The following is a 27,044-nucleotide window of genomic DNA, read 5'->3' as shown; positions in this document are numbered from 1 at the left end:
TTTGCCAGCCGAAAACCGACAGCTAAGCCTTCTTCAGCAGTTCCACCTTGCCCGTCTTCCATCCTGCTGGCCACCATGAATAACTTTTCCAATATCATACAACTGACCCTCTCGTGACCCGGCATTGATTGGCTCCTGTTCACGGAAGTTCTCCGCGACGGCAAAAGAGATACAGTCCGAGTTGAAGTCGGATCATCGCGTGGATGGGTGACTCGAAAAAGCCAACAAGGATGACGCGGGCTTCGTAAATTTCTCCAGACCGTCTCCATTAAGTTTCGGACTTGTGGTGCGGTTGTCCGGGGAGGTAATAAGCACGTCTTCCCCACGGGGTGCTATGTACAAGCCCTGATCTTCCCCAGCGTTGATCCTTTCCAAGACTGATATAACTGCTGCCTTTCACCCCCTACTTCGTCGAGAGAGTTGAGTCGGGTCTCTCGTTCAACTCGAGATTCTACTACAATCTTCTCGATCCCTTCCTATTGCGAGGTCTTCTCCTTTGCTCTATTCTATCTTCAATCATCTCCTTGCTCGACCGAGAAATGTCGCAGCACGAAGAAATTTCCCAGTCAAAGGGCCAGCAGGAAGAGTTTGTCGAGTCCATTGAAGCCATGGAGGCGGGAAAGCCGACTCCAGCAGGACATGTCGACGTTGGCCCCAAACAGGATCAGGCGCTGCAGTTGATCGAGGATGCAGGATACTCGACCACCCTGACGCCGGAGAACAACAAACGAGTGCTGCGCAGGATTGATCTGCGTCTACTCCCTATCCTCCTGTCCATCTACTTCCTCCAGCAACTCGACAAGTCAACTCTTTCTTATGCCTCCGTCTTCGGACTGGTTGATAAAGCTCATCTTCATGGCAAGATGTACTCATGGTTGGGCTCGGTTGTCTATCTGGCCCAGCTGATCTTCCAGCCCTTGGTCTCCTATCTGCTGGTCAAAGTACCTATGGGCAAGTTCATGGCGGCCTCGGTTCTGCTCTGGGGTATTGCCTTGTCTTGCATGACAGCCGCAAATAGCTTTACTGGACTGTTGGTTTGCCGCCTGTTCCTGGGCATTTTTGAGGCTGGCATTGGTAAGTTTGATCTCGCGAGGGTACGAAGTTCTCTGTGGCTGACGGTGAAGCACATAGCCCCGGCATTTATCGCAGTCACACAGATGTGGTATCGACGACTTGAACAGCCCGTCAGACTGGGCTCGTGGTATGCAATGAATGGTGTGGTCAACATGGTGAGCTCTCAGTGGAATCTTGAGTGATGGATATCCAAGTGGACTACTAATATAGTCCATAGGTTGGCAGTTTGATCACTTACGGATTGGGTCACATCAACTCTTCAGTCTTTGAGCCCTATCAGGTAGGCTATTATAAGGAGATATTTCGTGAAATAGCAACCACTCAACTGAGTACAGATTATTTTCCTCTTCTTCGGGCTTATCACTATTGGCGTTTCCGTCGCTGTTTTGTCAGTAGTTCCCTCTTATTATCTTGCAGCATAACTAACATTTTTGTCAATAGCTTGTTCATGCCCGACTCCCCTATGACAGCCAAATTCCTCAACGAAGAAGACAAGCTGGTAGCTATTGAGAGGTACCTCCCCTAAATCTATCCTGTCATAGGTGCAATCACTCACAAATACCCAGACTGCGCATGAATCAGCAAGGTATCGAGAGCCACGAATGGAAATGGGATCACGTCAAAGAGGCCTGCTTGGACCTCAAGTCTTGGCTTTGGTTTGCCTTGATGCTTACCATCTCGTAAGTATTACCAGTCACAGCTAGTCACTCGCAGTATTATTAACCAGATCACAGCATTCCAAGCGGTGGCATCACTACCTTCGGTCCCCTAATCGTCAAGTCATTTGGCTTCAACTCTCTTAATACTATCCTGCTGAACGTTCCTTTTGGTGCAGTTCAACTTATTGCCACAATGGGCGGCGCTTGGCTGGCTACCTACTGGAAGAAGAAGGGTCCGGTTCTGGCTCTTCTTTGTCTCCCTCCTATCGCGGGCTGTGTGATGCTTTTGCGCATTACCCACGACGCTGCTCACAAAGGGCCCCTGCTCGCAGGATATTACATTGTAAGTGCTTGGTGCCTGAGACATTGGCGTTTCGCCTTCTTTTTGCTGACCATCGGCTTCTTGAAATAGATCTCTGTCTACCCGGGTATTAGTAAGTTTTTGCGTACAGGTGACCATCATTCTATGACTCTGACCTTTCTCAGCTCCTCTGATCTACTCCTGGTCTGCTGCCAACACAGCCGGTGAGACGAAGAAGAAGGTGACCACGGGTATTCTGATTGTAGGCCAGTGTGTCGGTAATGTATGTCTGCCCTGCCGAATCTACTGTGAAGACTCTTTCATACTCATGAAAAATATCAGGTCATTGGTCCCACTCTCTATACCACCGAGGAAGCACCTCTTTATCACCGTGGACTCCTCTCCAAGTAGGTTCAGCGCAATGCCTCTCCAGAAATCATACTAACGTTCGGTAGTCTTGCCCTGTTCTGCGTTCTATTTTGCTTGATCCTGTAAGTTTCTACCAACCAAGTCAAGGTACAACTCATGCTAATTGAAATCCTCTCTCTAGACTGAATATGGGATACCTGACCATCCTCAACAAGAAGCACGAACGGCAGCGTGTTGCCGCTGGCAAGGAAGCCAAGGTGGTCGATCACTCAATGAATGAAATTGGAACCGCTCAAACCGACAAGGAGGGTGTACCGGTGCAGATCGTAGCCAACGATAATGCGTTCAAGGACCTGACGGACTGGCAGAATGAAGACTTTGTATACGTATACTAGGCTGGAGGTGACGGCGCAGAGGGCAGTTGGGCGGTGCATGTAAAGTTTTACTGTTTTTCTATGACTTGAACCTCAATTTGAATTTCTGGCATCTGTGTCAACCACGTTGACGCCCAAAATTACTTTAAATTTCCGTGGGGGCGCAGTTAGAGTCTACTGTACAGTAGTTTGCCCCACAAAGCCACCGTCGGCTTATGCTTTTAATCCCGGGCGACCTCCATTTGCCGACATCGGGGCACTAGCCGAACCCCGCGTTTTCACCTTCCCCAGGTTCATCACATTCGGAGAGATCGGTGAACGCTTTTGATGCGCGCTTAGTACATCCTAGATCTGAAAATGCAAGACGAAGACTCGCTGCATGTTGTCCCCGCACCGATCGGGAAAAAGCGCATTCCTGTACGTGCTGCAGCCCCTGAGCATCGCGCTAGTTGGAACCGGGGGGTTTAGATGCACTGACAGGCGGTCTTTCTATAGAAGGCATGCTGTGCTTGCCGACAGTCCAAAGTAAGTATGCAAGTTATGATCTTCCTGGTATTTGTTATTGACTCATTATAGGTTAGATGTGATGGGGAGCGGCCCTGTGGGAGGTTAGCATCTCGGCAAATCGTGTGATCCATGTGCTGACAGTCCCTGCAAGATGCCAAAAGCTTGACAAGCAATGTGTCTTCTTCGAGATCCCCAAAGATCCCGTGTCAGAGTACGATAGAATCATTTGTGTGAACACCCGGCGGAAAATATCCACTGACCTATCCCTAGGAGACTTGAAAGCGTCGAGTCGGAGATGCTATATCTCAGAAGACAGCTGGATGACATGCGGGAGCTTCTGCAGCGAACATGTGCCTCGCCATCAACACATCCTCAACATATGTCACCCCTACAAACACGAGAGCGGCAACTACACATCCGTCAGGATAGCGTATGCCCCTCATCTTGTTCTCAGGCCGCGCATTCTCAGGAACACAGTGGCGCTTTGATTGCCAAGAGCCACCCTGGGTATACAATTGGAACCAATCATTCCTATCCAAGATCTGTGCCCGATATCTCTCCAAACCAGATACCAGTGCACCCACTATGTGAATCACCACAAACAGGGAACAGGGCCTTGAAGAGGAAGCGATCCTGCTTTGAGATTCGTGACGACGCTGTGGTGGACTTTGTTGATAAAGGGCTCATCACACTCGATTGTGCCATCTCTTGTTTCAATACGTGAGTAAACACGAAAATTGAATGTGTCGCTTTTTAATTTAACATTGGGGTTGCTCTAGTTTTTTCGAAGGCTGCGTGAGTACAATGAAATTGCACAAAGCTCTATTGGGCAATGGTAATTGACTGCTTAACCCAAACAGGATCGATACATACCCATTTTTGATCCCGAGCATGATACTTTTGACTCCGTGCGTGCCCGAAGCAGCATTCTACTTAATGCTATCTGCACCATTGGTTGCATGGTCGAAACCAGTGAGCCGATCTCTACTAGAAGCTTCGCCAAAGCCTTCTTCCGTTAACCATCCATTCGAATAGAATCTGGCGGGCCAATGTCTGACATATTGCATGCCGAACTGAAAAAATGGATTAATGTCATCATTCAGAACAAAGGCCTCAATTCTCTCGAGTCAGTCCAGGCAATGCTGATAGTTGCCTGCTACTCCGGGGACCGCCTACTCATTTTATCGTTTGCCACTCGAATGGCCCTTGACCTTGGTCTTCATGAAGCCTTCGAGGAACTCACCGAACGACTCGCAATGAAAAATGACGAGAATAATTATGGTGTCCCGGATCATGACTTTGAAAAAGAGCGCGTGCTCATGCGCAAGTCAAGGACTTGGTTTGGGTTGTTAGTGTTGGAGCATATGTTAGTTTTCTTAAACTACTCAATGGTACACTTGCTAATGGTGGATATTCTAGATTCCGCGTCGATGCAGGCAAGCCACCAGGGATTCGGCTAGTTGGTAATTCCCGGAGATGCCGAATACTATTGAGCAATCCCTCGTCCACTATTTTGGACCTTCGATTATTCTCTCAAGTTGAGGTATGAAATCCAAACATCATTTCTTACCAGAAAGTCCTCTTCGAAGGTGCTGACGATATTGTTTTCAGCTCAACATTCTCAGGGGTGAGGATTGGCCTCACTTTTACACATCCCGTTCAAGCTGACCAAACCACTTCGTAGCAACCATCAATGACACACTAGGTCCGGAGACAACCCTTGATAGACAAGAAATATCGGATTTTGTCCATGAGATGAAGATCGATCTTGATCTGTGGTTCGAGTAAGTAATCCTCGTGGATCTCTGTCGTCTACAATACTGACATCAAGAAGTGACTGGCTGCGTATTGTCGGTAAGTGCTCTTTATTCGGTACTAGCAGTGGAAGTTGACTGATAGCTTTATAGAGGGTTGTATCCCCGCTCAGCAAGAGAAACCGTACCTTCTCGTTGCCCTCCGCGTGCAAAAATGCTGGGCCGAGATGATGCTCAACTGCAAGGCACTCCGGGCCATGGGCGTAGAAAATGTCGCGTATGTGGTTCTTTTGTCAAATTCCAGTCGCCGATTGAGCCAAATTGTATCGAGACCAAAGCTGACCCAGCAAACAATTCCAGTGCCATGACCGCCACTGAGCGACATATTCTCCTCGCAGCCAAAGCGGCCGCCCGAAGACATCTCCGCCTCATTATCGTCGAGCCAGACTTCTATCTGGCTAAGCTCAAATATGCAATGGATTTTGTATGGGCGAAATGCGCCTTCTCCTTCCTTCTTCTTCTGAAGCTCTCGCGTCTTCTTCCCGAACGGGAAGAGGAACACCACGAGCTTCTAGAACACGGCGGAAGACTGGTCGACGAACTCAGCAAAGCGGGTTCAAACAACAACCAGTCTGGTGCGGGCAATATCTATCTCCAAATTCTCAAAGTCAGCATCGAGAAATATGGGCGAGCATTGCGTGAGTCCCAGCAGCCTGGCACGGGCGGCTCTAGCGGCACGTCGCCATTTTGGGAGCTGTTCGACGCGCAGGCAGATCTGCAATGGTTCATGCCTGAGCAATTTGTTTCAGAGTGGGATTTTCCGGGATTGAATCTTTTCTATTTCCCCACCGCGATGCAGGATTTCTTTGGGGATTTCTCATTGGCCATGTGATTAAGTGGCAACGAATGAATACCCTAAGTCGGGGCATGAATATGTCAAATCCTAGTTCTCAATTCAAATAGCTTAATACATGGAAAGCTCTCGATATAGGGAAAGCCAAGGCAGATATGGAGCTAGAGGCATACGAACGTCTTCTCACACTTTCTTGTTGTCTCTTTTGCATCTCCGCCGGCAACCATCCAAGGGTCTTTCGAGCATCAGGATGCGTATTGGGCATAGAGGTGACTATATTACAAACTCTAGAAAGAATTGAATCCAAGAAAATTGTGAATTGGTTCACGAAACAGTCTATCCCCAGATCCTCATACCAGATGCCAATTGTTACAGATAAATGTAATCTCTAGAACCCAGGTGAATGTTGAACTTTTGTATGGCGCTCGGCCAATTTCTCATAGTAGGTAGGTGTTGATGGTATCAATAGCTTCGAGTCGCAAATAAGGAGGCATGTTATGTTCTAATGCTATCGACGACTTAACCCAGAGCCTTCATGGCAAGTTCGACACTGTAGATAGTTAGTACTCAATTGACCAGAAGGCGAGCTATGGCGTTGATAGAAGACAAATGACACTTACACAACGAAAGTACCCGCCGAGACGGGCATAGCTCTCAGCAGGGTCGGGCCAATACCCTTCCAGAAACCACCTAAGCCCTCGATGGCATACGTCTTCTTGAAGCAGTCGCGCATGCTGGCGAACTGCTGGTTGGCACCGAACCCGTCGGTCTGCATCTTACTCTTGACCACGTCGAATGGGTAGCTAGACAACCACAGAGCCTCACCAGCCAGACCACCGTAGGTGGCAACCTTGACGGCGGAGATCTCTTCACGTTTCACATTGTTGCGCTTGGCATCCATGTTCATCATGTACTCGAAAGCCATGAACCAAGTACCGTAAGCCATGGCCTCACGCAGAATAGTGATGGCCTGGCCACGGTACAGACCGCGCAGGGCACCTCCCTGAGCGGCCAGCTTCTGCACGCAGTCAATGGGACCCGAGTACAGGCGGCCGGCACCGTGAGGTTGGGCCTGAAGACGGATACGGACGTGCTCAATGGGACCCGAAAGCACGGAGTTGGTCACACCGGCGAACGAACCGGCCAACCAGTACTGGCCGTACGAGAGCGAGCTGTGGGCATACTTCTTCTTATTCAACTCCTCAAACTTGCGACGGGCCTGGTGGAAAGCACCAAACTGCACACTGACCTGTGGAAGGAGTTAGATGGGCGAGACGGCGAAACCCGGCATCCGGCAGACGGGGTCACTTACGCAGGCGCCAATTCCAATAAGGGGAGTCAGAGTACCCTTATAGAAAGCAGCGGGACCCTCTTTCCTGAAGATCTGGGTCGCACAGTCCAGAGCACTCTTATATTGAGAGGTGGTCTGCAGACGGACCTTTACGATATCTGCGATACCGGGGTTAGACACGCTTCACTGCGGGGGAGTCATTTGTGTGTTAGGGCCACAAACCAAAAGGTTGTCCTATAATTGTGAGAGTCAGTAATTGAATACATGAGATGAATCTTCAGTCCTAGCATCAAGGCCGGACGAGCAATCAATGCGACTTGCGCCTCATCAGAAACGCTCGTCTTCCCCGAAGCGCAGCAACTTACCCAGCAAAACCTGAGCCATTCCACCAGCGGCGCCCGCGGCCAAGTCCTTGATGGTGCGGAGGGCATCGGTGCTCTTCTCCAGATCGTCGAAAGCTTCAGACTCCATGATGACGGGTCAATCGGGTGATATGTCGGATAGAAAGAAGAGACAAGTTCTCCAGATGTCTCCAGATTTGTCGTTTATACCAGGAACCAGGGATCTTATCGAGATGGCGCCATCTGCATGCTGATTCGTGTGCAGCGCCGACTGTCAGCGGGAAAACGGGGGCCTTTGCCTTTGCCGTCGGGAAACTTACGTAAGCGCGGCAGAAAAAGCGCAGGCCCAAAAAAGTGGAGTCGCGTTTGGTTGGAGATTCGTTGGTTTACGACTGAGACTCGCTGGGATTTCGTTGGAATCCGATGAGGAAAGCTTGTCGCGTTTACAGCTATGCACCGCCGAGTAGTCTGGAGGGTATGGATTCTCCCCCCGCAATTCAATTCCCCCCCTTGACAATGATATCTGATCGCCGTCTAGCTCTCGCGCCGCATTGATTTATCGTCATCCACCACCCTATCCTCTCCGACTGTACCCCGTTCACGGACATTTCGATCCTCCACAGTCCGGTTAAGTTCTGAGAATGGCACTGGAGATGGGAATGGCGATGGTGCAGCCCCAAGTTCACCATCACCAGCACCCAAGTTTGGAAACCGATGGGGCGCCAGACAGGCCTCGAAGCCAACCGGCCTGAGCCCGGCAGAGCAGACGTTGCGCGATGCCATCATGGCCAAGAGCAAACGACAATCTGCTCCTCCAGAAATCCCGAATGGTCCAGATCCCGAGAAAAGAATACCCGGTACGCAGTTCTACGTCAAGAGCCAGAACAAGCAACCCTTCGTCCACTCTTCCAACCGGCCCGTCGACCACCAGCAGTTGCACAACAGAGTCGCCCGACATTTGAGGCAGCCGGCCCGGACAGGAACCGGGCAGTATCGGGGCAATCGTGAATGGACGTGTCACAGCTGCAACAATCTTGTCTTTGCGAGGCACACTATCTGTCCGTTCTGCCAGACAGCTCGACGGGATCCTCCTATGCCTCCCAGAGATGGACAACAACGGACGAAACGGAACTGGGATTGCCCCGGCTGCGGACAACATGTGTTTGCGAGACGGGATGAATGCACCTCGTGTGGCACTCCGAGGCCGGACATGCAACCATCAGAGACACGTACGTTGAGAAGGGACCCGGGTCGAACTAGCAAGCTCCAGAATCTCGGCCAGTCAATCCTGGCCGAGGCCGGCGAGGACCATCCTTCCTCTTTCAGGGGATTACGAAAGACTGGTCAGCAAGAAGCACCAACCCGGATATCACAAAGTGAGGGTCGCGAGGCCCGTTGGCGAGACGAGACAAGGAAGGACCGGAAGGGAGAAGATAAAACGGAGAAGGAGAAAGGACTCGACAAGAAGGATCAATGGTCCTGGGATATGTCCGCCTTGGATCAGTTGGAAGCCATTGAAACTCAACAGGCGCCTGTTGAGATACAGAAAAAGCCCAAAAAACGCGACTGGCGTAAAGACCGCGGAACGTCAGAGGAAGGTGATTTCGATCCCGAGGACCGTCAACGTCGTCGGGAGGATCGCAAGCGCCAGAAGAAGGCGAAGGAGGAAGTCACGGCTATTCCTCTGCACCTTCCCGAGTTCATCAGCGTCAGCAATCTGGCAGATGTCATCGGCGTACGACAGGCTGAGTTTGTGGCCCGCATGGAAGAAATGGGCTTCGAGGACGTGACCTATAACCACGTCCTGGACGCCGAGACCGCCGGTCTGGTGGCTGCAGAGTTCAACTATGAAGCTATCTTCGATACTGGTGCTGAGGATCTCGAGGCCGCCCCAGTGTCAGAGGATACATCTGACCTGCCCCCTCGGCCACCAGTCGTGACAATCATGGGTCACGTTGACCACGGTAAAACCACTATTCTGGACTGGCTGCGCAAGTCATCAGTGGCAGCCACTGAGCACGGCGGTATCACTCAGCATATCGGCGCCTTCTCTGTGGCCATGCCCTCTGGCAAGACGATCACCTTCCTAGACACCCCCGGTCACTCAGCATTCTTGGAGATGCGCAAGCGTGGTGCCGATGTGACTGATATCGTCGTTCTGGTCGTTGCTGCGGACGACAGTGTCAAACCACAGACCATCGAGGCTATCAAGCACGCTACGCAAGCCAACGTGCCTATCATCGTTGCGATCAGTAAGATCGACAAGGAAGGCCGCAATCCCGAACGGGTGAAGCAAGATCTCTCCGTCCACGGCGTTCATGTGGAAGATTACGGTGGTGATGTCCAGGCCATTGGCGTGAGCGGCAAGACGGGCGAGGGCATGATCGAGCTCGAGGAGGCTATTGGAGTCCTCTCGGAGATGCAGGACCACCGTGCTGATACGACTTGCAACGCTGAGGGCTGGGTTATTGAGGCGACTACCAAGAGCTATGGTCGAGTGGCTTCTGCTCTCATCCGTCGTGGCACCCTCCGCCCCGGCGATGTTATTGTTGCTGGTCAAACCTGGGCCCGCGTGCGTACGCTTCGTAACGAAGCTGGTCTGTCCATCGATGAAGCCACCCCCGGCATGCCGGTTGAGATTGACGGTTGGAGAGATCAGCCCGTTGCTGGATCGGAAATTTTGCAGGCTCCAACCGAGCAGAAGGCCAAGGATGTTGTGGCATATCGCCAGGACCGGGTAGATACCCAAAAGCTGGGCGAGGATATGGTTGCCATCAACGAGGCGCGACGAGAGCTCCTTGAGAAGCGCAGACAGGAGGATCGAGACTCGGAGGAAAGCGCCAGCACCCCTGCCGAGGCGTCCGGTCCCAAGGCTGTCAACTTCATCATCAAGGCCGATGTGGATGGCTCCGCTGAGGCCGTTCTCAACTCAATTGCCGCCGTTGGCAACAACGAAGTTTACGCGAACATCTTGCGCTCTGGTGTTGGCCCTGTGACCGAGTTCGATATTGAACACGCGGCCAGCGCTAAAGGAAGAATTATCTCATTCAACATGCCTATTGAACCCAACATGGCTCGCCAAGCCGAACTAGAGTCTGTGAAGATCATGGATCACAATATCATTTACAAGCTCATTGATGACGTGAAAGACGTTCTGAGCGAGCATCTTGCACCTACTGTGACTCAGCGTGTGACAGGTGAAGCCGAAGTCGGTCAAGTCTTCGAGATCACCGTCAAGGGTCGCGACAAGACGTCGATCGCTGGCTGTCGGGTGCGTAACGGTTTGATCAACAAAACGAAGAAGGTCCGGGTGATCCGCGGCAACGAGACCGTTTACGATGGTACGAAGACACATTCATGGGAATTATCTAGAAACATACTGACATCATTTCCCAGGCACCATGACCTCCCTGAAGAACGTCAAGAAGGACGTTACCGAAATGCGCAAGGACACCGAGTGTGGTATCGCCTTCGAAGGCTGGACCGACTTCGCCGTCGGCGATCATATCCAGTGTTACGAGGAGATCTTCGAGAAGCGCCACCTGTGAGCTGAGCCCTGCAGCTCGAGCTTCATGCGGCTACTAGTCGCTGTACTTCTAGATTTTTGTCAGCCTACACCCTTCTCTCCTGTCTTTTCTACTTCATCTTGTATCATATGCCCCCTTCTCTACATCGACATGTCTTGCATCTTGGGTTCGGGCGTTGTTCCATATTCACTCCACAATTTCTGGAGACATTCACGCTTGGACATGGAGATAGATGCTATTATAATACATGTACAGTAGTTCGACATCATAAACTTGTGCAGCAAGTTTCGGTGCAGCAAATGTCCAAATACGTAAAACTTCCCCCCTTCTTTATAGGCCCTACTTCGCCTTCCACCTTACTCTACCAACCCACTTCGCCCAATCCTGTACATCCTCCCTCCCCATAATCCGATCAACTGTATAATATTCCCGCGCCAGCTCCTCATTACTCGCCATACGATGCACAAAACTATGACAAGCGCGACACAGCCAAGCAACACTATTCAGTGTCCACTCATCATGCCACCCCCTCTTCAACACTTTCGCATGCACGCCTCGAGGAATAAGATGATGATACGATAGTGGGATCCAATTCCGCTCGCAGATCTCACATGCCTCCGTACGTGTGGTACTCCAAACCGGCGGTGCACTGGTCACGCTGGTTGTATACTCGCTAAGTACTGGGGACAGGAATTCAGGTAGGTCGTTCACGTCTGGGACTAGACCGTAGGCGGAGAGAGTGTCTGGGACTGTTCCGGGGACAGTGGAGCATAGCGAGTCGAGAGTATTGCGGTCAAGGGGTGTATCTGCGTCTGCGGGGACATAGAGCGATGCTAGGTGCTGACCGTGCTGGATTGACGCGTAAGAGAGGGTTCGAAGGGGCTCGGGGAAGGAGGTGAAGGTTTCCGTCGCGATGAACTGTGGTGAGCTCGCGTGTCAGCTTTGAAGCTTCGTCTGGATACGTGTCGAGGGACAATGCATGCGGAGATCAAATGGAATGCTGCATACATCGACAAATTCAGCTAATTCCTCGGGATCAACCCGTTCAGGTAACCCAGCGTCAGATTCAGAGATCACTTCTTTACCAGCATTGCGCTTGGCCTTTGGTCGCCGCTTGCTCAGTTTCGGTTTCTCGGACCGCGCAACAATCGCGCTCGAGAGACATTCTCGGAAGACGCTGTAGTTGTCATCGGAGGTCATTGGATGGTACAGTACTCATGTTCTTCGGCCCGAAGCTCATCAAGCAGCTCTTTGGCCTGCTTGAAACTGCGGAGCGAAGATGGAAGGTTGCCTGGCGGGAAGCTTGACATCATCGCTTTTCGGGCCGTGTCTGCCAGCTTCGGCTAGCTTCAAGGTCCTGTAGGGCACTAAAATATAAACTACTCGCCCATTTCGGGGGGATCTACTACTACCGGTACTCCTATAGAGGATTTAGGCATTCGTGATGATAATTATTCGGATCCAATGACACTCCACGCTAATGAGACCACAAAGCATACCTCAAATTTCTTGCCAGGAGATTCGATTTAAATTGCAATGTATTCTTGTATAATAGTCAGCTTGTCCTCTGCTTCTCAGCCATCATTTACCCTGTTTCAAATATGCTTTGATGTAAAATTGTGCGAAGAGGTAGATCAAAGGGATAATATAGATGCTTGTCACGATAATGGTAAATGCTTCACCACTATCGCTCAAGCATGATACTGCACTCTCACTCGTCGACACGCCCGTCTTGATGTCTGGCATGGGGGTGCTATCATGGGGTTTGCCAGGGTCCAAAGCTGACGTTGACCCATTATTGATACGTTTTGCAGTCACGTCCACTGGGACCTTGTAGCTCATGAACAAATATGTATAGCCCCAGATCCAGCCGACGAAGAATTGTGCAAGCTGAAGCTTGGTCAGAGTACGTTTGAAACCGACGGGCACAGAGATGCCGAGTGTTTGAATCGTAAAATACGTGTACTAGAAGGAAGAATGGGCATGATTTGTTAGTATGGTATATCGAGGCAATGCAAATGGGAGATCAAGTTACCATCAATGTATGAATAGCCGAGTTCAAAACCACACCAATAGCACCCAATGGGGATTCATATAGTACCGTTGCCCATCCACATATGATCACTCCGGCATGGTGGTATGTTTGTAATGTAGAGCTCTTTTTCCCGCGTGCGAGAATGACCAGGGTATCTACGACTTCGTAGAATTTGCTCATATAGAAGAGCCAGCCGACATAACTGCCTCCAGCTTCCCAAAGACTTTTGGAGATCGGCAGGACTAGAAGAATAACCATTATCAGACGATTCAGTGTCCTCACATTTATAATCATCTTAATGAGGGAAATCATACCTCGATATTCACTGGAGTCGGTTTCACAGAGTAGTTCCGCCACATGAGCGTAATAATTAGGGCCTGCCCCTGCGACAGCCAAGTCCCAAAGGGGCAATAGGATCGTGAAGAGCGAGCAAAAAGTCCATGCCGAAAACAGTGCGAGGAAAGCGTTGTGCGCCACAACCAGTGCCTTGAAGGTAGAAGTTTTGGTGAAACGCCATGGCCGATACTGGCGGCTTGCGTTAAATTGATTCAGGTAAAGCACTGTGGTAACATATATCGCGGTAAAGGTGAGGACAAATTTGATGTCAAGAGAAATATAGAATAGGTCAGGGTCAATCGTTATCCGCTGGAAAAGCGAGTTTGCAAGCACATGCGAAGGCGTGGCAGGTGGCGGCCGCGGTACTGGCTTGTAAGGCTGGCTTGGAGGAAGACTGAAAAGCTTCAGCGATGGAAAACCGAACTTGATCGGACTGTGAGCTGAAAGGATATCCATACTGACAGAGATTTTTCGGTTCAGAAAATGATCTTCATTGGAGGGGTACTCTTTACATTATGTGACAAGCCTTTATATACCAGAATAACTTATCAAAGCCCCTCATCAGATATCAGTCAGGCAGAAGAACAAACACCCATCCTGATGTCTCATGAGGGGCTAGCTGTCGTGTGATGTGGTGTAGATCACAAGAAATGTTTGTGTTATTGACTTGACCAGGCTGTAGTCAATGCTGGAAGGCTGGAAAAGCTGAAAGCAAGTCATGGACCATTGTGACTGGGCTGCAGAGTCACCTAGATCTCTCTAGGTCTGTATCTGATGAGAAGTTGAAGATGCTTTGCTACCCCGCTGGGCAGTTCGTGGGGCATAGAACAACTGCAAGTCTGATGTAGCCCTATCACACAATTTGCTTTTTCTCGATACTTTCTCAGCCAGCCATGCGGCAATCTATTGAAGTTTTGCATGTAGATCACCACGTCATGCTTAAACGACGATCGATGATTGATGATCCGGAACTAAAACCTCATGGTAGAGGTTGATAATATCGCCTACGGTATATTCCCTGTCTAACGGTTGGCTTTTTTGCCATACCTCGTTCGTGTAACTGTGATCAGCTCGTATCACCTCGTTTAGCAGGACCCAGTCACACCTAGAGTAGGAAACTTGTTCAGAGGTTTACTTCTTGTGTCTCAGCTAAGATTCGTCGATCAGTTGACAGAACCATCAAGAATCAGTGGTTATATTGAATTCATCTACCCTCGTGCAGCGGCGCACACATAACACAAGTCATTTTATCAATATATGGAATCTCGAAATAAGCCAAGAATGCAGCAACAACCTACTAGAGAGTCAGTGGGATCTTTGCCTTCTGATAAACAGGGCTATGTCTCCGAAACGAACCATTCTCTGTCAACGACCAGCAAAAGCTCGATGGTCATTGTTTTACGCTCGCTGAACTGGCCCAAGACGATCTTCCTGGTTGGCATCCCTTTAGCTGCTACAGTCAGTTTGCACTGGGTTCCTCTTCGTAAAGAGACCTTCTGGGCTGGACTCATCTATGCCTATCTTCGCGCTCTTGCCGTTACCGCTGGTGGGTTCTCTAGCCACTACCCGCCCACGGTGGCTTTGGAAAAGCATCTAATAAACGTGCCACAGGCTATCATCGCCTCTGGGCACATAAATCTTATTCAGCCAGCACCCCCTCAAGCTCGTCTTTGCGATCATCGGTGCTGGCGCTGGTCAAGACACTATCAAGAAATGGTGCCGAGATCACCGAGCCCATCATCGCTATGTTGACACCGATAAGGATCCATATAGCATGTCGAAAGGTTTCTTCCATGCCCATATAGGTTGGGTCTTATTCGAAAAAAGTGACCCTGCTCACGGTGTTCTGGCTACTGGCCGCGTGGATATTAGTGACCTTAGATCCGACCCAATCGTTATATGGCAGCGGAAGCATTATCTGCTCCTGCTGTTCATTGCGGGTTATCTTGCCCCTACGCTGTTCTGCGGTCTGATGTATGGGGACTATATCGGGGGATTTGTCTTTGCTGGTTGCATTGCGACAGCCTTAGAGCAACAGGGTACATTTTGCGTGAATTCAGTGGCTCATTGGTATGGGTCTCAGCCTTATGCAACCGACAAAACTCCAAGGGACAATCCCTTGACCGGTTTGTTGACACTTGGGGAGGGTTATCACAATTTCCATCATGAGTTTCCAATCGACTATCGGAATGGAGTCCGTTGGCATGACTTTGATCCAACCAAATGGGTGATCTGGTTGTGTTCCCAGTTTGGACTGGCTACTAATTTGAGACGCTTTCCACAAAATGAGATTGCAAAGGGAAGAATCCAACGAAAAAGAGAAAAGTTGGATGAGGAAAGTGAGAAGGTAGACTGGGGTGTGCCACTCGAGGAATTGCCAGTTATGGAGTGGGAAGAATTCGAGCAACAGGCAAGGACAGGATGTAATCTGATTGTTATCAGAGGAGCTGTGCACGATGTTTCGGCATTTGTGACAGAACATCCCGGGGGCCCAGCAATGATTACAGGGGCAATAGGCAAGGACGCAACGGAGATGTTTGAAGGAGGAGTGTATGGCCATTCCAATGCTGCTTCCAATCTTCTAGATACGATGAGGATAGCCGCGATCAAGAAGACACCTCATGTGGAATAGAGGCAGACAATTCGAACGGATCACTTTTTTCGGATACTCTTGATTATAGTATAGTGAATACATACTATTGAAATCTCTATTAAGACAATGAGCCGGTAAATTTGCCCCCCTCTGCCAGACCGAAAAATAGGACTCGAGGATCCTCAGCATCCGATATGATCCATTCGGTCTCAGATACCAAATTCGACACGGAAGATTGAGCTAAGATAATCTTGTGTCACTTGACGGAACTTAGCTGCATTGAAAATGTGATCAACCCGGTGGTAGACAATCGGCGCTCCGCTGTAGGACTGGAAAAACGGAACTATGCAAAGATTGATCACCTGAGTTCGAGTTGCAGAACTCAGATCTGCATCCTTCTCAGCCGGTCCATGAGATCTTTGCTTTTTGTATGCACAGTCTTTCACTTCGGGTAGAACTGTGAAGCTGATGATGCAGAACGGACTGGAGCCCGAGAGGAAGCAGTGGGCGTCGATCTTGCGTCACTTTCATCCTGATGGCTTTTAGGCTCGTCTCTACTTGCCTCTGCAGATAAACTCTTTGTTGGATTTGTCTTAATCAACCTCTGTTTGGGTTATTGAGTTTGGTACTGAATATCCAAGCCTTTCTCAGTATACCTTGAAAACAGATATCCGCTTGAACTACAACACGCTTCTCAAGAAGCATCTTGTTGCCAAGTTACTTATCTATACCGAGACTTATTTGCACTCCATCAACGGTTACTTGCTACAACCCACATCAAGTCTCTTCTATGTAAACAGCCCTAGTCATAACTGCCCATCAAACACTTGCACATGCTTGGTCGGAAAGGCTACCCATACCCTTCCCTTCGGAATGGAGCTTCTTAACACTTTCCTGCTCCTGTTCGGTGCTGCCGGTACTCTTTACCTCGTTGTCATCATCAATCGCCTCTTCTTCAGCCCTCTAGCTGACTTTCCCGGGCCACGCCTTGCGGCAGCTACGCGCTGGTATGAAGCATACTTCGACGTTCTTAGAGGAGGTCAGTTTATGTATGAAATTCAACGCCTACACAAAATCTACGGGCCTGTCGTTCGGATTGGCCCTAGTGAGATACACATCAATGATCCCGAATTTTACGACACGTTGTACGCAGGGCCAACTAGGCGTCGCCACAAAGACCCGTGGTTTCTCTCTTCGATTGCACCCGGCATGTCATTTGCTGCGAGCAACTATGACCACCATCGTGCACGTCGTAGCGGCTTGAGCCCTTTCTTTTCTAAAACGGCTGTCAGGGGATGGGAGCCAGTGATTCACGAAAATATCCGACTTTTATGTCAGCATTTTCAGCGAGTCCAAGGGACCAGCCAGTCACTTGAACTACATATGTGCTTTGTCAATTTTGCCGTTGACACTGTCTCCCAGTATGTGTTTGGCAAGGATTGTGGGTTCGACACATTAAAGGACCCCGTCCTTGGGGAGAAATGGAAGATGGGAGTCAATGGGATATTCGAACTACTGTTGCTCGTTCGTCATTTCCCTTGGATGTACTTCTTCTCAAGAGTTCTTCCCGTGTGGTTCTCGAGGCTGATTTTTCCTTCATTCGGCTATGCCGATGCAATCGAGAGGGTACGCATGTTTCTTTTTTCCTGAATGCAGGCGACAGTGGATCGGTTGTATTGAGCAAAACTTACTTTATAGGACATCGAGAGACACACTAAAGAAGTTTACCATCACCATATCGGTAGTGGCTCTGAGACCTCTATCATCGACCATCTCATATGCAACGACAAACTTCCGCCTGCAGAGCGTAGGTTGGCCCGACTGACTGACGAGGCTAAGTTCCTGCTAGTAGCAGGCACCGATGCACCCTCTCAGGTCATGGCAATCACATTATATCATGTCTTGAGCAATGCGAAAATTCATAACCTGCTCCAAGAGGAGGTGCAGATCGCCATGCCCGATGCGAGCGTGGATCCTTCGTTAAGCGATCTCGCGCGGTTACCCTATCTTGTCAGTACACTCCTTCCAACAAAATCGTGCGTTCCTACTAAGCAGAACTAGACGGCAGTAATCTCAGAGGGTCTACGACTCTCCGCGGTAGTGACCTCCCGTCTGCCGCGAATTGCCCCGGACGAGGATTTGACCTGCCACGGCTGGCGGATTCCCGCAGGGGTACGCTTTTGACATGTCTTGGAGGATTTCGAATGGCTACTAATTTTTGAGCATTTTTGATACTGCAGACTTCTATCAGCATGTCAAATCACTTTGTCCTCCGTGATGGTACGATATTCCCTGACCCATTGACCTTCCATCCTGAACGGTGGTTGGCATCATCGTCATCGACATTAAGCAGGTATCTCGTACCATTTTCAAAAGGTAGCCAGGGCTGCTTGGGTCCGAAGTAAGTCATCCACATGCTCACATTCCTTGGACCTTGATAAAGCTCTACTGACCGAACTAGTATGGCCTGGTCTTGGCTCTATATAGGGCTTGCTACTATTCTGCGCCGATTCAAATTGGAACTTGTCGACACGGATGAGAGTAATGTGACCATTGTCCGCGATTGTTTCAATGGGCAAACACCCGCTGGTCAGAACCGTATACAAGTCAGGGTTTGCTAGAAGCATCGTGAAGTATAACGTACAGCGCCAGTTCAATGAGACCGGGACAGGAAATCTCAGCCAGATATGCTCTCTCGCAGAAGAGAGGGTCTTCCCAGTTGTATTTAAACCATTCTCCTTGGCAGCCTAGACGATTTTTCTAACCTTCTCTTCCAATACCTGGCTAGTCGCATGATGTTGAGGTCGTAGGATCTCATCAGATTGAGGGAACACCATTTGTAGATCAAATAACCTATCACCACCTAACCTTGGAACTGACAGCTAGTGAACTTTGCACCAGCTAAAGCCTAGATAATTACATTCATTGATTACATCTTTCATTTCACCTTTGATGTAGTTATGACGACATCCTCTGCTGCAATTCTCGCAGGCTCTCTTGGAATGAAGGATGTTGATGGTGGAACCCGAAAGGGGTGATTGCTCCCATTTCTATCGTCTCTTTGGGTTCCGAGAGTTCTCATTTGTTTCGAGGTGACTACCGACGAATTGGATCTTACTGGAGTGTTTTAGGTTACAAGCGGGGTCGAGCAAGATCTCTTAAATAAATAGCCCATCGCTGGAAACAAAGCTTCAACAACACTCCATGCTTCATACTCAAAATGGCAAACAAAACGGTCGTCGCGTTTGACTTGTATGGCACGCTGCTGTCAACAGACTCCATTGCCACTCAGCTCGCAATACATTTCGGCGATACCAAGGCTCAGGCCATCTCCGCACTCTGGCGGAGATACCAGCTGGAATATACATGGCGCCTCAACAGCATGGGTATGGACCATCTGCCTGCTTATACGGGCGCAGCCTTTAACAGTCTCTAGAGCGCTATGAGGATTTCTCCAGCATCACTCGGAATGCGTTACTTCATGCCCTAGCCGAGAACGACGAGGAGCTGGGCGACAGCGAGATCGGCAGTCTGATGGGAGCCTACGATAGTCTATCTACGTTCCCCGATGTGGACCCAGCGCTGAACCGGATTACACTCGATCCGACCATCCAAGCTGTGGTGTTCTCCAATGGATCGAAAGCAATGGTCTCCAACTCGGTGATTCACTCCAGGGGCCTTGCCCCGCACGCCAGTGTGTTCCAAGACCTGATCACCGTCGACGAGATTCAGCGGTACAAGCCATCGCGAGCCAGCTATCAGCACCTTGCGGAAAAAGTCGGAAAGCAGCCATCGGAAATGAACGAGCTCTGGCTCATTAGCGGCAACCCGTTCGACATCGTGGGTGCGCGTAGCGTGGGGATGAACGCGATCTGGGTTGATCGAGCTGGCAAGGGGTGGCAGGATGCTGCGGTGCCAGATCTACGACCTTCAGCCATTGTACGCAGCCTGGAGCATATTGTGGACAAGATTAAGGGCCGTCGCGAGTGACAAGAGGCCTGGTCTTGCTGAAGAGGAATCACTCAGGCGCCCAAGGGGGGAAAGGAATGTACAGCTGAAGAAATATTTCCAAACGCTCCACGTAAGAAGAAGAATTTGGGGTAAGCCAGCAATGGATTATTCTATCCTTCCATTTCCCCTCGAAGAACCCATTGCAAGGTGGATTCCAGAGTGAATAGGAAGGATTTCAGTTTATGTATGGAAGAGAAAAGAGAAATCGCGAAGAGCGAAAAATCTCGGTAGAAAAAGAGAGCGCGGCTGGCGGGTGACTAAGCTCACGTGACCCCTGGAAACTCCGGACTTTGGAAGGAGACCCACACTCTTATCGATAAGCAAAGCTCTGCTGCCTTTGGAGGCGCATTCTCAGTCGCACTCTCTCTTCGTGCTCGAAGTTGTCCTTCGCTGAATATCGTTTTTGTGTATACCGCAAAACTGCAGACTGCAGGTAGCCTACAAGTATCATGCCGCAAGTGTTGGACCCAACTCGAGCAGCGTGGCTCTACCCTCTTCGGGTATGTGTTGATTCTACAAATTCCTCTTTCTCCGATGCAGGCGGATAGTTACTGACTGGAGCTGGACAGGGCATCTACTACTTTGCAAGCCATCGCTTCCTCTGGCCCTTGTTCAAGGCTCGACTTGTGCCTATCGTCCTCTTGTCGTCTTTCGTCTATTTCCTCCTCTTTTTCTTCACCTATCTGCCGCAAGTGGCATTCCTTTCCATCTTCCAAGGCGTGGGAGCATGGGTAAATGGTGCATTCCTCGTCCTGGGCGAAGGTGCCGCGATCGTGTCCGCCTTGTTCGAGGCCTTCTTTGTGGATGAAACTCTGGTTGATATCTTTGACTCGGTTCTGGTCAATGAAGGACAAGAGCAGCTCGTGCTCGCCTCGCGGGTCATCTATCCGGAGGCTGGTGACCCGGCTAGTCGTCTCGGCACCCCGACGACCAGCGCTGTGTATGCACCATTCTCGTTCCGGCAGATCATCGAGTTTATCGTGCTACTTCCACTTAATTTCATCCCGGTCGCTGGTACTCCCATGTTCCTGGTGTTGACAGGTTACCGCGCTGGACCTTTCCATCACTGGCGGTACTTCCAGCTGTTGGATTTCACCAAGCAGGAGCGCAAGGCAAGCATCAGTCGGCGACAGTTGCAGTACACCACGTAAGTATCCTTTTGCCCTGAAACTTTGACGCCAACCTGATCTAACTGAAATAGGTTTGGAACGATCGCTCTGATCTTACAATTCATTCCCCCATTCTCCATGTTCTTCTTGATGACCACTGCCACTGGTGCCGCACTGTGGGCGTCAGATCTGGAGCACAAGCGACAGTTGGCTAGTCAGCGGCCAAATAGACTGGGTGATGAGTATCATGATGATTTCACGGTTTAAGACATAGCGTTGTTTTTGGGTCCTTTTGATTTCCTTTCTCAAAAATAGGTCTGATCCCGACGAACGGAGTAGTTTGGAGGCCGCCCCTTAATATATACAATGCATGAACCCTGAATTTTCGACCGTGGAGCCCTAAATTGTCGGGCTTGTGTTGCCCATATGGGACAAACCCACCTCAAATGTAGAATGAGCCCAATCAGAAGCTGCCGCGGCGCATTTGACTTCGACCCTCTCCCTGGATGGCGGCACGTGACTAGGCGCCGCAATCCGAAGCAGCGCCAACTTGCGACGCTTGCCGCCATGGCCTCTTCACTGGAATGACTCTGGCCGGTGTTCAAGCGGAGTGCATTCTCTTCTCGGCAATTTTGGCCTCTCGTGGGCCTCGCAGTGATTTCTTAAGCCAATTGCTGTCCTGATCGGCTGCATTTTCCATCTCCAAAAACAGGCCTGAACCGCGGCTCAACCGCCTCTTGCGCGGAACTCAAGCCGTGAGAAAACGGGTCCATCAGCTTGCGAGGCGCGCTAAAATTGAGCGGGGCACCATCGCCGACAACAATAATCCCAGAGTGCGATCCGGTTTCTGCTCGACCCTTCCGTGCAAGTGGGCAAGGAGGTTGATCAAGAGTTCAACTTTGCAGTGATTTGGATGTACGGGACGCTGGGTATCGACGACATTCTTTCCATTGCATCGATGATGACTATGGCCTGACATTCCCGAAGCCCGGTCATGTCTGCAACGCCCTGCTTTCACGGATGGACCACAAAACGAGACTGCGCAAGGCCTGCGATGCCTGCAGTATTCGTAAAGTAAAGGTTGGTCCTTGGACACTCATCTGATGTAATGATTCAAACACTAATCTTTTCCCTGTCAAGTGTGATAACAGTGGGCCGCCATGTCGGTCCTGCGCTAGTTTGGATATTCCCTGCACCTATGAGAGGCCAAGCAGACGTCGTGGACCGCCCAATCGCCATGCGGAGGCTCTGAAGAAGCAAAAGCTCGAGTCGCCGTCGGCGGATGCGTCGCCAGGTAGCATCGCAGACTACCCTCTGGCGACCACGCCCAAAGCCTCTTCCTATTCATCGACCATTCCCCAACCAACGCCATTTGCCTCCTCAGCAGAGGCTATTTGCTCTCTGCATACTGTGCAGCTATTACTTGATGACTTTTTTACTTACATTCACCCCTTGGTTCCTATCCCTCATGAGCCTTCCTTCCGCGCGGCGTTTGAGCGCCGCGAAGATACCACCAGTGGCACATTTCTGGCCCTGCTGGCCTCTATGATTGGATTTCTGGTTGCATCCTTTCCCAGGCGACCAAAGCTCCGCCTCAACACGGAGGCAGAACGCTCCGCATTTCCAAACTCTATAGCCCTGGTTAAGCGCTGCCATGAAGTGGCAATCCAGGCTCGAGGTACCGGATATCTCGATCGCAATGCCACAGTCTACGACGCAGCCATCAGCTATTTTCTCGGCGTGTGCTCTGGCTACATTTACAGCATGCGCCGGTGTCGTACATACCTAGCAGAATGTCGCACAATGCTTCAGGTTTATGACCTCTGTCGTTCGCCAACAATTCAGCCGCCTACGGGAATGCTGAATGCAAGCAGTCCTGTGTCTATCGAACAGCCTGTCTCCAGTTTGACGGAAAGCACAAAAGTGGACTTGATCACGCAAGAGTTAGGCCGGCGACTATATTATGTCTCCCTGGTTGGGTATCAGACCTTGCACCAACTTGGGTCCTTGGACTACAGGGTACACATAGCCCCAGAAACACCAACAGACCGGTATCCACCCCTCCCACTGGAGGTGGATGACGAGTTTATCTTTCCAACCCACGTCAACTTGCAGCCGGCTGGTCGAGTATCGCAAATAGTCGGATTCAATGCAAACGTGCGGATCTACAGTTCCTACAACTCTATACTAGCATGGGAAATTGCTTTCGGCAGCGGGCGGGTATTCGATTGGGAGCACCAACGCTCAACACTGTGGGAATGTCTTGAAAAGACCAAGTCTGCACTTCTCGAAACCCCGCCTGAACTTTCTCTTCTCCATCCAAAAAGAAACCCACCTGCGTTCATGTCTGAGGATGGCTCCGTGTTCAGTTATCCGGATGATCATATCCATCAAGAACGACGCGCAATTCAGTACGAGATCCAGAAGGCCAATATCTACGCGAGTCAATTGTGTACGAGGTCATATCTGGTGGATAAGTATTGGAATCTGTTTGAGATCTTCAGCAAATATGGGAACTCAGATCGAGTGCCAGCTGCGAATGCTGTTGCCCCACAAATCAAGATGGAGACCCCTTCGGATGCACAAGACGGGACAATTTCCGCGTCATCTCAAACGTCGTCAGCTGTGCATCATGCACAAACAGATTACATCGGCCGTATGATGGCAGAAGAACGCAAGTTGGTCATCAAAGACTTATTCGTGCTCCTTCGAACAGTCAACGAAGTCAACATGGAACCCAATGGTGCCAGCATAGTAAGTGACTTCACCTTCCAACGATCTATCTTCATTTTGCTAATTTCACGCAGACAACCAAAATCCGCCAAGTAGCATCCACCCTGCTCAACATGCCCAGCCACCACCCAGCATCAAGACCGACGACTGGCCCCGACGAACCCTCACCAAAGTCACACCCACCCGAGACACCAACTGCCTCCTTATCCGGCCTGCACGTCCTCACAGCCGCAGAAGCAGAATCCTATCTCCATGCGTTCATCGATACCCTCGTCAGGCTGGAAGGCCATTCCTCCGCGACCACTGATTCAGGCAGTAACCCCGAAGGCGTGAGTCCACGCACGAATGGGCGAGCTATGAGTTACCTCAGCGACTATGAACGTGATCAGGAGGAATTGAGCCAGTGGGCGAACTTGAGGGAGTATCAGCAAAAGTTTGCTGAGGCAGGGGGTCTTCTGTCGGAGCTGTAGGATAGAAAACTTGATGATTATTTTTATACTCTTACGATTAATCTGGTTCGAGTCCTCAATACAAAATCGCCGTTTAATAATCAATTTGATGGGAGAAGATGGTTGTGTACATCCACTTTCCAAACCTACTTCACAAATGTTTCACCGGGGCCTGTTGAATAGTCATGCATAATTGGCTCGTAATCGGCCTTCATCAGCCCCTCACAGGGTCATTGCTGGAAATTTAGTTTGGAACCAGGCTAGAGTTAAACCAAGGTTGAATTTCGGTTTCATTGAATATCGTCTTGAGGAAAACCAACATTTTCTTATGTATTTCGTACGATACGGGGTAGATTTAAGTATCGTGAATCGATTTTTGTGAAACGAAAATAGCAATGATTATGGCAGCGTAGCTAATTATCAAAACAAGCATCCTCCAATGACAGAAGGAAATTCAAAATACAATATGTAGTAACTATCCCTCAAATTCCACCATCGCCGCAGCCTCACAATCCAAGGCCCAGTCTCTAACTAACAACCTGGATGCGAATCGCAGTCGTTGTCGCCGTCACAGTTTCGGTAGTAGTCTCCTTCCACGACGTCACTGTCTCGGTTTTCGTTTCTTTCCAGGATGTGACGGTCTCGAAATGAGTCACGAATATGATGCCGGAGGAAGGTGTGACTGGGATAACCGTCAACAGGCCCGAGTCGTCGCCTGAATTGCCAATGGTTGCCGTGGCCTTGAGGGCGGGATCTGCAATCTGGGTGGTCTGTGGCTCGGCGGTAGTATGGGGATTCGTCGATGTATGAGACTCAATTGTGGAAGTTGAAGCAGTGACGGTAATTGTTGGGCCGGGTTGGGTGACCGTCACACTCTGCGTCTCTGTAGCGTGGATCGTGTATATCTGGGTAATTTCCGGCTCAGTTGTGCTAGACGCATTCTCGGCAGACTGGGTGGAGCTAGCCTGCATGGGAGTCATCTCAATCGCAGAATCAGAGGATGTTGCCTCTGTAATGGTGGATGTGGAGAAAGCGGATGTGGCTCCTTCAGAGACATAGACGATGACTGGCTGTGTCACAACGGCCCTAGAAGAGGAAGCGATCGAAGCTGCAGCTACTTCAGAGGAAGTAGTCTGAGCTTGGACTGTCGAGGATGCTGAGATGACGGGGTTGTTGGACACTACCGTTGTAGGTGTCGCTGTGGTCGACGGAGCCTCGCTGGGACTGGTGGTAGAAGCTGAATCTGAAATAGGACCAACAATCCCGACACTTGGGCTTGTTGTCTGCACATCCGGAGCACCACCGGGAGTAATTACTGTAATTGATGAGGCAGGAGTAGCAAGCGTAGTGATTGAAGATGCCGTTATTGAGTCTGTCGGCTGTGAAGAAGCCAGCCCACTCAAACCGGATGATTGGACTGAATCAGCTGCAAACGAATTTGTGATACTTCCCCCAAGAGTGGCAACAAGGCCACCAAGTGTGGAACGAGTAGAGCCAGTGTTTGTGTAGACTGGGATGTGTTGTCGTGAATCACTGCTGTCTGTGGTAGAGGCTCCAACAGGAGCTGAATCAGGCACACCAGTGGTCCTTGGGGAGCTTGGGGACTGGTATGTAGAAATTCTGGACAAGTTCGAGGATGAGGCCGTCTCTTTGGAAATAACCGACTGAGAAGCCGGTGGCCTTGGAGAAGTTTGAGATAAACTAGCAACCTTGCTTGATGAGTGAGGGATAGTAGGCACAGAGTATGAAGTCGCAGAGCTTCTCTGTTCAGGGATGGAAGTCACAGGTCTGGTTGCGGACATGGACGAGTTGCGCGGTGTTGTGGTTGAAAGAGGGTATGTCTCTGTTGTTGTTGTCGAGATTCCCGATATCGAAGAGGATATAGTAACGACCAAAGGGAATGAGCTCGACGATTCGGCAATTGCAGGCGACGAGGATGAAACAGAAATAGCAGAGGGCACCTGAGAAGCCGCGGATGTAGGAGTAGAAGACGTCGTAGATGTAGAGGCGGGTGTGGAAGATGAGATGGATGAAGAAGTAGAAATTGATGGAGTAGCTACTTCGGATGGATGCGTAGCAACGGAACTAGGACTTGAAGTCGAAGTTGATGTCGAGAAGGTAGCAAAAGACGGTGCTATTGAACTCGTCTGCTCGATGGCTGTCGAAGAAATTGCATTTCCTGCTAGCACCTGGGTAGAAGTAGTACTCGACGTAGCAGGGTCTGATGACGACGACGATACCGTGGAGGATGCCTCAGCGGTAGAGGACGTCAACAACCACGAGGGCGTCACAGGAATGACAGTCAATCCACCATCATCATCACTATCATCCCCACTGTCCTTTTGAAGAGCAGCGGGCGTTTCCGATACCGTGAGAGAAGTTGAAGACACCGTATTAATGACTAGCGGCACAGTGGACGATGCAGCTTCCTGTCCCGGAGCAAGCGAGCGCGCAATCGGACCAGCCGAGCACGGCCAGGCCAGAGCCAAGAGGGCTGCGAAATGAGCGAGCAGCATATTGATCGACGAGTCTGGAGATGTTTGGATCAAATGAGGAAAAAGAGTGGAAAGAGTGTGTTGGCTGAATAGAAAAAATAGAGCAGAAACAAAGGAGAAAGAAAATGGGAATGATCAAAGGAGATATAAGCGACAGTAGCAGTGAAACGCGATTAGTACCAGGTAGAGAAGGGCATGCCCAGTCAGGTATTCAGGCGTAAGACAGAACAGAT

The 27,044-nt window shown here is 50.2% G+C and overlaps 11 protein-coding genes across 11 annotated transcripts; 7 read left to right on the top strand and 4 right to left on the bottom strand.

The window, feature by feature from the left end:
* Positions 1 to 539: 539 nt before the first annotated feature.
* N7458_007889 (uncharacterized protein) lies at positions 540 to 5,930 on the top strand (the record flags this gene model as incomplete). Its single annotated transcript, XM_056911271.1, has 25 exons — positions 540 to 1,074; positions 1,132 to 1,229; positions 1,292 to 1,354; positions 1,410 to 1,462; positions 1,516 to 1,587; positions 1,641 to 1,754; positions 1,809 to 2,076; positions 2,146 to 2,167; positions 2,220 to 2,317; positions 2,377 to 2,441; positions 2,490 to 2,525; positions 2,585 to 2,783; positions 3,117 to 3,194; positions 3,297 to 3,302; positions 3,354 to 3,385; positions 3,436 to 3,495; positions 3,555 to 4,004; positions 4,064 to 4,079; positions 4,145 to 4,256; positions 4,320 to 4,650; positions 4,704 to 4,747; positions 4,969 to 5,068; positions 5,119 to 5,138; positions 5,192 to 5,315; positions 5,399 to 5,930. The coding sequence occupies 25 exons, from the start codon at positions 540 to 542 to the stop codon at positions 5,928 to 5,930; spliced, it is 3,528 nt and encodes a 1,175-aa protein (XP_056764097.1).
* Positions 5,931 to 6,410: 480 nt separating this feature from the next.
* On the bottom strand, positions 6,411 to 7,653 carry N7458_007888 (uncharacterized protein; the record flags this gene model as incomplete). The annotated part of the gene is made up of 5 exons (XM_056911270.1): positions 6,411 to 6,441; positions 6,512 to 7,140; positions 7,204 to 7,340; positions 7,405 to 7,416; positions 7,548 to 7,653. The coding sequence occupies 5 exons, from the start codon at positions 7,651 to 7,653 to the stop codon at positions 6,411 to 6,413; spliced, it is 915 nt and encodes a 304-aa protein (XP_056764096.1).
* A 321-nt stretch (positions 7,654 to 7,974) lies between these two features.
* N7458_007887 (translation initiation factor 2) lies at positions 7,975 to 11,071 on the top strand (the record flags this gene model as incomplete). Its single annotated transcript, XM_056911269.1, has 3 exons — positions 7,975 to 7,998; positions 8,062 to 10,864; positions 10,920 to 11,071. The coding sequence occupies 3 exons, from the start codon at positions 7,975 to 7,977 to the stop codon at positions 11,069 to 11,071; spliced, it is 2,979 nt and encodes a 992-aa protein (XP_056764095.1).
* Positions 11,072 to 11,389: 318 nt separating this feature from the next.
* On the bottom strand, positions 11,390 to 12,250 carry N7458_007886 (HNH endonuclease; the record flags this gene model as incomplete). The annotated part of the gene is made up of 2 exons (XM_056911268.1): positions 11,390 to 11,968; positions 12,059 to 12,250. The coding sequence occupies 2 exons, from the start codon at positions 12,248 to 12,250 to the stop codon at positions 11,390 to 11,392; spliced, it is 771 nt and encodes a 256-aa protein (XP_056764094.1).
* Positions 12,251 to 12,631: 381 nt separating this feature from the next.
* On the bottom strand, positions 12,632 to 13,877 carry N7458_007885 (elongation of very long chain fatty acids protein; the record flags this gene model as incomplete). Its single annotated transcript, XM_056911267.1, has 2 exons — positions 12,632 to 13,015; positions 13,086 to 13,877. The coding sequence occupies 2 exons, from the start codon at positions 13,875 to 13,877 to the stop codon at positions 12,632 to 12,634; spliced, it is 1,176 nt and encodes a 391-aa protein (XP_056764093.1).
* Positions 13,878 to 14,702: 825 nt separating this feature from the next.
* On the top strand, positions 14,703 to 16,053 carry N7458_007884 (acyl-CoA desaturase; the record flags this gene model as incomplete). Its single annotated transcript, XM_056911266.1, has 2 exons — positions 14,703 to 14,971; positions 15,069 to 16,053. 2 exons carry the CDS (start codon positions 14,703 to 14,705, stop codon positions 16,051 to 16,053), a joined length of 1,254 nt encoding a protein of 417 aa, XP_056764092.1.
* An 810-nt stretch (positions 16,054 to 16,863) lies between these two features.
* On the top strand, positions 16,864 to 18,635 carry N7458_007883 (cytochrome P450; the record flags this gene model as incomplete). Its single annotated transcript, XM_056911265.1, has 5 exons — positions 16,864 to 17,640; positions 17,713 to 18,024; positions 18,076 to 18,186; positions 18,255 to 18,415; positions 18,476 to 18,635. Coding segments are annotated over 5 exons (1,521 nt in total), but the record flags the coding sequence as incomplete, so codon positions are not given.
* A 599-nt stretch (positions 18,636 to 19,234) lies between these two features.
* N7458_007882 (haloacid dehalogenase, type II) lies at positions 19,235 to 20,004 on the top strand (the record flags this gene model as incomplete). Its single annotated transcript, XM_056911264.1, has 2 exons — positions 19,235 to 19,400; positions 19,451 to 20,004. 2 exons carry the CDS (start codon positions 19,235 to 19,237, stop codon positions 20,002 to 20,004), a joined length of 720 nt encoding a protein of 239 aa, XP_056764090.1.
* A 470-nt stretch (positions 20,005 to 20,474) lies between these two features.
* Positions 20,475 to 21,401, top strand: N7458_007881 (EI24 domain-containing protein; the record flags this gene model as incomplete). Its single annotated transcript, XM_056911263.1, has 3 exons — positions 20,475 to 20,525; positions 20,595 to 21,172; positions 21,227 to 21,401. 3 exons carry the CDS (start codon positions 20,475 to 20,477, stop codon positions 21,399 to 21,401), a joined length of 804 nt encoding a protein of 267 aa, XP_056764089.1.
* A 753-nt stretch (positions 21,402 to 22,154) lies between these two features.
* On the top strand, positions 22,155 to 24,337 carry N7458_007880 (uncharacterized protein; the record flags this gene model as incomplete). The annotated part of the gene is made up of 3 exons (XM_056911262.1): positions 22,155 to 22,214; positions 22,275 to 23,888; positions 23,942 to 24,337. 3 exons carry the CDS (start codon positions 22,155 to 22,157, stop codon positions 24,335 to 24,337), a joined length of 2,070 nt encoding a protein of 689 aa, XP_056764088.1.
* Positions 24,338 to 24,843: 506 nt separating this feature from the next.
* Positions 24,844 to 26,832, bottom strand: N7458_007879 (uncharacterized protein; the record flags this gene model as incomplete). The annotated part of the gene is made up of 1 exon (XM_056911261.1): positions 24,844 to 26,832. The coding sequence occupies one exon, from the start codon at positions 26,830 to 26,832 to the stop codon at positions 24,844 to 24,846; it is 1,989 nt and encodes a 662-aa protein (XP_056764087.1).
* Positions 26,833 to 27,044: the final 212 nt, after the last annotated feature.

The sequence above is a fragment of the Penicillium daleae genome (genome assembly GCF_028827525.1).
Source record: "Penicillium daleae strain IBT 16125 chromosome Unknown utg000007l_segment0_segment0, whole genome shotgun sequence".
Taxonomy (NCBI): domain Eukaryota; kingdom Fungi; phylum Ascomycota; class Eurotiomycetes; order Eurotiales; family Aspergillaceae; genus Penicillium; species Penicillium daleae.
This window is presented reverse-complemented; position numbering and strand designations above follow the sequence as displayed.